At 41.5% G+C, this 10,144-nt stretch overlaps 1 protein-coding gene across 1 annotated transcript in view; it reads left to right on the top strand.

The window, feature by feature from the left end:
* Positions 1-10,144, top strand: part of LOC103199576 (nuclear body protein SP140-like protein) — a gene marked incomplete at its 5' end in the record, with an annotated part of 36,192 nt that overhangs the window by 9,340 nt on the left and 16,708 nt on the right. Inside the window, 2 exons of the mRNA XM_042780912.1 lie at positions 206-355; positions 3,960-4,013. Of these exons, the coding sequence (XP_042636846.1) occupies positions 206-355; positions 3,960-4,013 (204 nt within the window). The remainder of the gene's footprint in view (positions 1-205; positions 356-3,959; positions 4,014-10,144) is intronic.

Genomic DNA, 10,144 nt, shown 5'->3' with positions numbered 1-10,144 from the left:
ATATGTCCACACAAAAATTTGTATAGGAATGTTTATAGCAGTTAGAGATGGGAGAAAGGAATAAAGGAAGTGATTCATCTACTACTGAGGGTAGGAGTCAGGGAATGAAGTCAATGGAAAGATTCATAATATTTATTAGTAAAATGAAAAGTTCATCTTGAGGGAAAGGAGGAAACCAATTCTTTGTAATTTGCATGTGATCTAGGGCAAGCAGTGCAGAAAGCTGAAATCCCAGAACCTCTCTATGATGAGGAGAAGATAAATATAAAGGAAAAAGAGCCATTGTGTGGTCAACGTGATACATTCAGAACTGGAGACACAACAGTTGAACATGCTCAAGCATCTGAACAAGCAGGTAAAGCTGACTGACTGTCATAATCGTTAAAATATGCAAACAGTGCAAGTGTTCGTCAACAGGACAGTAGATAAACAAGCTGTGATATTCACACTGTGGAATGTAATTCAGCAATAAAAAAGGATTAAACTATTGGTATATGTAAAGCTAAACCAAATTCACTGCCATCAAGTCAATTCTGATTCATAGCGACCCTCATTGGGTTTCCAAGACAGTAAATCTTTATGGAAGTAGATCGCACCATCTTCCTTCCACAGAGGGGCTGGTGGGTTTGAACCACTAACCTTCCTGTTAACTGTCAAATGCCTTAGGCTCTGCGTCACCAGAGCTTCTTGGTATATGTAGTATCGTGGACGAATCTCAAAATATTATGTTAGGGAATTTACTCTGTAAATCTTCACCCAAATCCTAATAAAAAAAAATATATATATATATTATGTTAGGGCAAACAATCCTGTCATATGTGTACATACTGCGTGATCCTATTTATATGAGTATCAGTATAGACAAATACTACCAGAAAGGAAGGACTTATTGGTGGTGGTTACCTTAATGGGTACCCTTGTGCTGGGAGCTCTGGTGGCATAGTGGCTAAGGCATTTGACTGCTAACCAGAAGGCTGGTGGTTCAAACCCACCAGCCACTCCTCAGAAAGAAGGTTGGGCAATCTACTTCCATAGTGACACTGCCTCGGAAACCCAAGGAGGGGTCGCTATGAGTCGGGTCCGACTCGATGACACATAACAACAACAACAACAAACCTTAATGGGTGGATGCAATGCAAACGCAACGCACTGCCATCAAGTCGATTCTGACTCATAGCACAAGGGTACTTTCTAGGAAGGTTCCCAAGCTTGACTGAATGTACGTTACACAGATGTTTTACACTTAAAGTGTGTGCATCTCAATGAAAAAGAGGCAGAACAAGTCTCTTTTAGACCTCACATGTGGTCCTTACAGTTCTGAACATCAGAGTTGAACTTGAGCACACTGAGGTCTGTCATTGTCTTGTTGCTGTATCCTGTTTCCTGTGAACCCTTACCTCCCCAGATGAATAACATAACAGGGTTAGAGGATATACCCAACTTACCACCATAAGATAGACAAGAAACTATCATGTCGTCTATCATTCATCTCATTCAATCTTTCTTTTCTTGCCTGAGACAAATTCTTCATTTTGTCTTCTATGCTATATCCCACCCAGTGCTTCCCACACTCATTGCCATGTGCCTACACTTACTGGCCCACAAGTGTGAGAGAAACAATAGGAGAAGGAGATTGGAGCTTATGCATAAAGATACCTGAGTAGCAGATACAGGAAAAAAGAATGGAAAAGGTAGGCTGAGAGCAAAAATGACAAGTTACATGAATTAATCCAGTTTCCTAAATGAACATAAAATACTGCTCTCCCAGGTTGGGATGGCAGGGGAGGACATTACGTTCAATTAATTTCACAGAACTTTTAAGAAGAACTTGGAAATAACATGCTATGTCAAGTTCACAAGGAAGACCTTCGTTATGGATCTAGACAGTTGAATGCTCTTGGTACTATGATCAACATCCAAAAACAGTGTTCTAGAGATGGTGAAAGAAGGGAACCTGGAGGACAACAGTAACGAAAATTGCAATAGTGGAGACAGACAGAAGGTCAACGTGAATGAGAGAACCAGAGATGGAATGGAAGAACTAAAACACACTGCAGAAAGCAACCCTGCTGCCATTGAGTCAGTTCCAACTCATAGCAACCCCCATTGGGTTTCTGAGGCAGTAAATCTTTATGGAAGTAGATTGCCCAGTCTTGCTTCCATGGAGTGGCTGGTGGGTTTGAACCACCAAGCTTCTGGTGAGCAGTCAGATGCTTTAGGCACTGTGCTACCAAAACTCCTATAAGACACTGCAGAAAAAGAATAACTGAAAAATCTGTCAAAGATCAGAGAGAAAAATGTATGGAAAGGAAAATATCAGGAGAAGATGAAAGTGGAGGAGAGATGTAAAGCCAACTATGTAGAGAAATAGTTAAAGGAAAATGGGTGGAAATCAGTTCAGTGTGAAAAGATAAAAGGAAGAGACAAACAGATTGGAATGTCGTGAGTGTAATAAGAGGTACTGGATAGAAGCAACTTTTGCCACAAGGATTGGCTCCCATTAACTGAATTTTAAGATTCATTTTTATAATTGTCTCCAATTATCAAAATAACATTTGCAAAACACTCAGATTGTTGTAGGCCTCTCTCTGAATATTCCAATGATTCCCAAGTATTAAGCTCCACCCAAGACTTACCTTCAAAGCATTTTCATCCACAGGCCTGAGACCTTTCTCCAGAGGTCTGATAAACATCCACATCTAGGTTCCTTCAAGACTCTTAAGGTTGTAACTAGAGATTTTAGAGGAAGAATGAGGAAAAGGGGAATCACTGACAGAACAAATGAAATCTTTATAAATTACAATTTTGGCCTAGGAGCAGGGCTGGCAGCACATGGAAATGAGAAGAGTTCCTGGATGTTTCTCAAAAGGTGTTACAGGAGCCCCGAAAGCAAAGACTGAAAGTAGTTAACCATCTGACATGATGGGTAAAGGCTGCCCAAGGGCCTGGAGATGGGGCAGTTCAGCAGGGACCAGAGACCCAGGGCAGCATGATGGCCAATGGTCCAGTCCATCCCAGGATCTTGTTCTCTCTATTTGCTTCACCTGATCCTTTTGGGAACTGCAGGGAGGCAAGAAATCTTTACAATATTGTGTTTAACAAGATGGTCCTGTTGAGTATATGTGGATGAAGTAATAGAAATATACTGGTAAAAATGGCAGTAGCTTGTTTACTAATTGTTGTTATGTGCCGTTGAGTCGGACCCGACTCATAACGACCCCTCCTTGGGTTTCTGAGGCAGTATCACTACTGAAGTATATTGCCCAATGTTCCTTCCGAGGAGTGGCTGGTCAGTTTGAACCACCAGCCTTCTGGTTAGCAGTCAAGTGCCTTAGGCACTACGCTACCAGAGCTTCTTGTTCACTAATTAGCATATTAATAATAAAGCATTGGATTTATACAGTGATTTCTACCTCTAATCTTGCATGGAGCCCTAGAAACCAGAAGGTACTTCTACTTCTGCTGGTAGGTAATAGTGCCATTTTGTCACAATCTGAGAAAACCGTCAACTTATAATGGGTCCTGATACTTAATTGTCAGAAGGAAGGACTTCAAATCAACTATTCTCACATAGTTTTGATAGACATCCTCCACCAAGTCATTGGTTTATATAGTGACTTCCTACAGACTTTTGAACATAAGATCTTATTTAATCTTCACAGCAATTTTAAGACCTAGACAGGATAACTATTCCAGTCCCTGAGGAAACTAGAGTACAGAAACATCTAAAAGTTTTTTTTTTTTTTTTCAAAGTTCAATTGGGAAATAAAGGAAGACCAATGATCCACGCTAGTCTCTTAGATCTTAATTCAGTAGGTTTTGGTTTCTTTAGAAGGAAGAGAAGAATGATAATCCAAAAATCTTTATAAACTAAAGCCTTATGCAATATGAGTTGTCCAAAGATTTGTAATGTTTGTTTATAAATCACAGTTCCCTCACTACCCCCTGCTATTTTCTAGATACTGTGGATACTGGAAACAACTCTACTATGGGGAAACAGAAGGGGAAAGGAAGTGAGAGTGAGTAAAAACATACTTGATTTTGATGTTACAAATGAGAATTGTTTGTTTTATTGTGCTTTAGTTGTAAGTTTACAGAGCAGAATTTGTTTTATATTCAACATTTCGTGTACATTTGGTTTCACTCCCCAGTTACCATCCCAGCCCTAGCCCACTCTCCTCCCCTCCCTGCCCAGTAACCACCCTCCCTGTGCCTTTCATAGTTACACACTCCGGTGTGTCCTGCATTTCCTCCTTGTGAATGTTGCCCCTCTGGTGCCCTGTGGTCGATTGCTCCAAGGGATGCATCTCCATAGAGCATGTGGGTGCATCACCCTGGGTTGCGTGGTCCGTGTACATCTTATTTACTATTGGGCTAAGAGCCAGCCCCTGGGAGTGACTTTTATTCCAGGCCCAAAATATATACCAGGGCCATAGTATTGGGGGTCTCACCAGACTCCATCCAACCAGTAGTTCTAGTCATTATTGTGGTTTTGGATTTTGTTTCACATTTTTCCTCCCACTCTATCCAGGATCTCCAGTTTTGATCCTTTCCCGAGTGGTTGGCTTTGATAGCCAGACACCATCTAGTTCTTCTGGTCTTGAGGGCCATCATGTCCTAAGGCTGATTGCTTCCAAATGTCCTTGGGTTTGTTGTTGTTGTTGTTTTTGTTGTTATTGTTGTACCCTTCTTCGCTTCTGGTGATAGGAGACCATTAGCTGCATCTTAGATGGCTGCTTGAAAGCTTTCAAGGCCCCAGTCGCTACTCACCAATGTAGGTTGTGGAACAAGGTTTTTAATGTATTTTATTGTGCCAGTTGAGTCTGGTGTCCCCCAGTACTATGGTCCTGAGTTGGTAGATCCATTGGATCTCCCTCCCACAGTGTCTGGCTGTCTGTGAGGGATTGCTCTCTGTCTGTCTTCTGTTGTTTCTGTAAGGACTGTGGGTATTTTGTATCACTGGTATCTGTGCAAGATTAGCCTCAGCTGAATCTATCCTTGGTCTAAAGTATAATCCTGTTCACTGACCTCCATCTGATCTTCTCAGATGTTTATGTGTTTATCAGTAGCCTGGTGTTTGGTGTTAATGGTGATGCAGTATTATGAATATACTGGTATTAGCCTCTGTCGTCTATATCTTATCTTATAACTTCAGTGTTCTCCCTTACCCTAATGTTATCATGGTGGTCAAAGATTCTTTCCATACCATTCCTCCCCTTACCCACATCATCATGTGGCCCCCAACTAGCCTGAAATTAAATCCTCCCCTTCCCTCTCCACCCCCCAAAATGAGTTTTTTCAATGCCAATGTTTCATTATTATTATTTACTATACTGTGCTATGGGAGCTGTGGTAGCATAGTGGCTAAGACACTTGCCTGCTAACCAGACGGCTGGCAGTTCAAACCCACCAGCCACTCCTCGGAAGGAAGGTTGGGCAATCCTACTTCCGTAGTGATACTGCCTCGGAAACCCAAGGAGGGGTCGCTATGAGTCGGGTTTGACTCAATGGCACATAACAACAACAACAACAACATACTGTGCTAAAGGATTCCTGGTGGTGCAGCAGTTGAGCACGTGGCTGCTACCCTGATGGTTGGCGGTTGGATCCCACCAGTAGCTCTGTAGGAGAAAAGACTTGGAGATCTCTCATAAAGGGTACAGCCTATGAAACCCTAGGGGAAAGTTCTTCTCTGTCATATTGGGTGGGTATGAGTCAGAATTTATTTGACAGCACACAATAGCAACATACTTTGGCAGGCAGAATGATGGCCTCCCCAAAGATAGGCACATCTGTATTAATTTCCTAGGGATGTTGTAACAAATGACCACAAACTGGGTAGCTTAAAGCAACAGATATTTATTCTTTCACAGTTCTGGAAGCCAGAGATCCAAAATTAAGGGGTCAACAGGGCCATGCTCTCCCTGAAGGCTCTAGGGAAGGATCTTCCTTTCCTCTTCTACTTTCTGGGGTTGTTGGCAATCCTTACTTAACATTCCTTGGCTTGTGACAACATAACTCCAGTCTCTGCTTCCATCTCCACATGACTGTCTTCCATCTGTGTGTGTCTGTGTCCATATTTCCCTCTTGAAAGGACACCAGATGTGGATTAGGGCCACTCCAATCCAATATGACCTCACCTTCTCTTGATTACATATGCAAAGGACCTATTTCCAAATAAGGTCACATTGGGGGAAAACTATTCAACCCAATACAACATCCTAATCTCAGAAACCTTACATGGCAAAGAAGACTTTGAACATGTGGTTTATTTAAAGAGACCTTATGATGAGGAGATTACCCTGGATTATCTGGGTGTGCTGAGCCTAATCACATGGACTTTAAAAGTGGAGACCCTTTCCCAGTATGGAGAGAGAGATTTGACTATGGAAGAATGGTCAGAGAGATGCAATGTTGCTGGCTTTGAAGATGGAAGAAGGGAGACATGAGCCAAGTGGGTGACTTCTAGAAGGTGAAAAAGGCAAGGAAATGGATTCTCCCCTAGAACTTCTAGGAAAGAATGAAGCCCTGCTGATTCCTTGATTTTAGCCTACTGAGACCTGTATTAGACTTCTAACCTACAGAACTCTTAAAATAATGCATTTATGTTGTTGCAAGCCTGAAAATTGTGGTTGTTATGGCAGCAATAGGAAAATAATATATATTTTGGTTCTTGGAAATGAGGTGCTACTGTATCACATATGTAAACACATGGAAGTGGTTTGAATTGGACAATGAAGAGAGATGGACAAATTGATAGGAAAAGTCTAGATTCCCTTGAGCTGTATGTTAGTGGAAATATAGATACTAAAGACTCTGTTAGTGAGGACTCAGAAGGAAGTGAAGAGCATGGTAAAGGACACACAGTATAATAAAGAATATGTAAATTGTCATGAACAGACTATTAGTAGATATGTAGAGGTTAAAAGTGTTGCTGGTGAGAGCTCAGAAGGAAATACATTTGAAAACTAGGGGAAAGGTAATCCTTGTTATATAGTGGCAAAAAGCTTTGCAAAATTCTGTCCTACAGTTATGTGGAAAGCAAAACTTTTAAGTAAGAAAGTATGCATATAACTAAGCAGATTTCAAAGCAAAGTATTGAGGCATGACCTGGCTTCTTTCTGCTACTTATAACAAAATGAAGGGAAGAAGCCCTGGTGGCAAAGCCAAAAAGTTGGCAATTGAAACTCACCAGCTTCTCCATGTAAAGTCTGCTTCTGTGGAGGTTTACAGCCTTAGAAACCCTACGGGACAGTTCTACTCTGTCCTATAGGGTCATTATGAGTCAGAATCTACTAGATAGCAATGGGTTTGATTTCAGTGGGAATAAAATGCAAGAGGAAAGAGATAAAGTGAGGGAAGAAATGCTAAACACAAAGGAAGCAGGGCTTGATGATTTAGAAAATTCTTGGTCTATCCAGATTGCAAAAGATGCTAAAATTAGGAGAAATTCAGGAAAGTGTGCTCTGGAGAAAAGACCAAGAGTATGGCTGTGAAATGTTTTTTCAAGGAGATCTGGTAGCGCTGTGGTTAGAGCACTAGACTGCTAACCAAAAGGTCAGCAATTGAAATCCACCAGCCGCTCTGTGGAAAAAAGATGGGTCAGTCTACTTCTTGGGAACCGTATGAGGCAGTTCTCCTCTGTAGGGTTGCTATGAGTTGAATCAACTTGATGGCAGTGGGTTTGGTGTTTTGGTTTTGGTTTTACGTTCTTCAATAAAGTTCTAGAGATTTCTTTATACAGATCTTATTCATTTTTGCTTTTTATTGTCAGCTTTATCAAGATGTAATTTCCATGCAATAAACTTACCACTTTTAAGTGTGTAACTAGCTGAGTTTTGACAAAGGTGTACAGTCATATAAATACTGCCACTATCATATTTTTATCTTCTTCCAACATTTTTTTTTTTAACCAGGCAATTAACTTGGCTGAACAGTAAAGTCAGTCTCTCCTATGGTGGGTGACAGCTCAGTCAGTTCAGTTCTTTCAGCCTTTGCTGAACTGCTTGAAGACTGCCTCACACACATATGGATCAGGGTCACAAGATAATCCAGGGCTCTCCCACTCTGGTTCACTCCTTCCCAAGATTTTGCCCCTAACTTTCTGTCAGCCACAGTTGTCCCAAACTCGGTCCCTAATTTCTTCAAATCAGTAAGGCTGCTCATTTCCCACTGGAGTTTGCTGCCATGCATGGTACAATCTGGGGCCTTCCCTCAAACTAACCAAAAAAAACCAAACTCACTGCCATCGAGTCAATTCCGACTCATAGTGACCCCTTTTGGGTTTCTAAGGTGGTAAATCTTTATATAAGGAAGTAGATTGTCCAGTCTTCCTTCCACAGAGTGGCTAATGGGTTTGAACTACCAACTTTCTGGTTAGCAGTCAAATGCCTTAGGCACTATGTCACCAGAGCTCCTCATACTAGGAGACACATAAATGGGAAAGTCACCAGGACCACTTGCTTCTTTTAAGTATTGGCTACCTTCCCATTTGTGCTTGCTTCTGTTCATTCTCCACTGCCTTTGTGTAGTTGTGGTTTTTGATTTTTCTCCAGAGTAATTGAACTTGAAATGAGGACATACTAATATAGAAACATAATTATCATTCAATAAAAGTCACCAGCAGTGTTTTTTTCTCTTTTTAATTTTCAAAAGACAAGTCATTTTGTGGAGTTTCCTAAGCTCATGACACAAGGCACGTGCAGAGTAAAACATAACTCAATAGTTGACCTCCATACTGCTACACTTGTAGTTACTATTTTTTTCCATTCCTATGGACCAACGTCTAAAAAAAAATACTACCGACATATAAGGCTTTAGAATTATATTTATATTTAAATTAACTTTATTCTTTTTTGTTTGAAAGAAAAAAGAAAGGACAGCAAATGCATAGGAAAATACAGAAAAATCCATGTCAAAGAAGTAAGCAGGAATTCCATAAGGCCCTGCCACTGTGTTCTTGGAGGCCCACAGTCTCCTGAAGGCTGTGATAGTTTCAAAGATGCTGCATCATTTAGGATACAGAGTAAGAATGCTCTAACAAAGAGGCCCCAAAACACAGTGACTGAAACAAACTAGTTTCTTCCTCCTACAAGTACTCAAAAAACCAAAATCACTGCCATTGAGTAGAGTTGACGCATGGCAACCCCTCCTTGGGTTTCCAAGACAGTATCTCTGCAGAAGTAGATTGCCCCATCTTTCTTCCAAGTGGCTGGTGGTTCCACCAGCCTTCTGATTAGCTGCACTATGCCACCAGAGCTCCTAGTGTAGAGGTAAATGACGTAGGGCTAATAGGAAGCTCCTGCCATCCTAAGAGGTCCCTGCGTGGCACAAACAATTTGAGCTCGACTACTAAACCAAAGTTGGCAGCACTAGCCCACCCAGCATGAAAGGAAGGCCTGGGGCTCTGCTTCCATCAAGATTCCAGCCAAGAAAACCCAAAGAAAGAAAGGGATCATGCCCCCTCCTCAGATATCCCAGAGAAAGGCTTGCCTGTGCTGGGTGAGGGGAGGCACTTCACACTGGGTAAAGCACTGACGTTTTAAGAGCAAAACTGAAAAGAGAACTAACTACTAAAATGGCAGTCCTACTTCTGCTAAGGGAGCTCTGGTAGCATAGTGGCTAAGGCACTTGGCTGCTAACCAGAAGGCTGGCGGTTCAAACCCACCAGTCACTCCTCGGAAGGAAGATGGGGCAATCTACTTCCGTAGTGACACTGCCTCGGAAACCCAAGGAGGCGTCGCTATGAGTCAGGTTCGACTTGACGGCACATAACAACAACAACAATAACAACTTCTACTAAAAGGGCACAGAATAGTCACAGAGCCTGCCCAAGTCAGAAAATGACTCATCGAGAGGGGAAAGTTGAGAGGTGCTACTGACTTAGTGGCAGTGAGTTTGGTTTGGTTTTGACTCTGTGACACATGGTGTATTAATGAGTTGGAACCGACTTGATGACAATGGGAATAGGCCATCCTAATATGCATCTTTCTTTGCTAAGTCCAAGAGAATATTCATTAATTTGGAAAGATATTCCAAAGAATGCTAAAGGAAGAAAGCATAGCACATCATAATATATGCTGTTTGAGGCACACTTGTAAATATGTGTACATTTGTGTAAGGAAAAAAAAGTATGTGTGTATAT

Source organism: Orycteropus afer, unplaced genomic scaffold, assembly GCF_000298275.1.
Source record: "Orycteropus afer afer isolate SDZICR_OR568_19922 unplaced genomic scaffold, OryAfe1.0 scaffold00006, whole genome shotgun sequence".
Taxonomy (NCBI): Eukaryota; Metazoa; Chordata; class Mammalia; order Tubulidentata; family Orycteropodidae; genus Orycteropus; species Orycteropus afer.
Note: the sequence above shows the minus strand (reverse complement) of the source record. Positions and strands in the feature narration are given on the sequence as shown.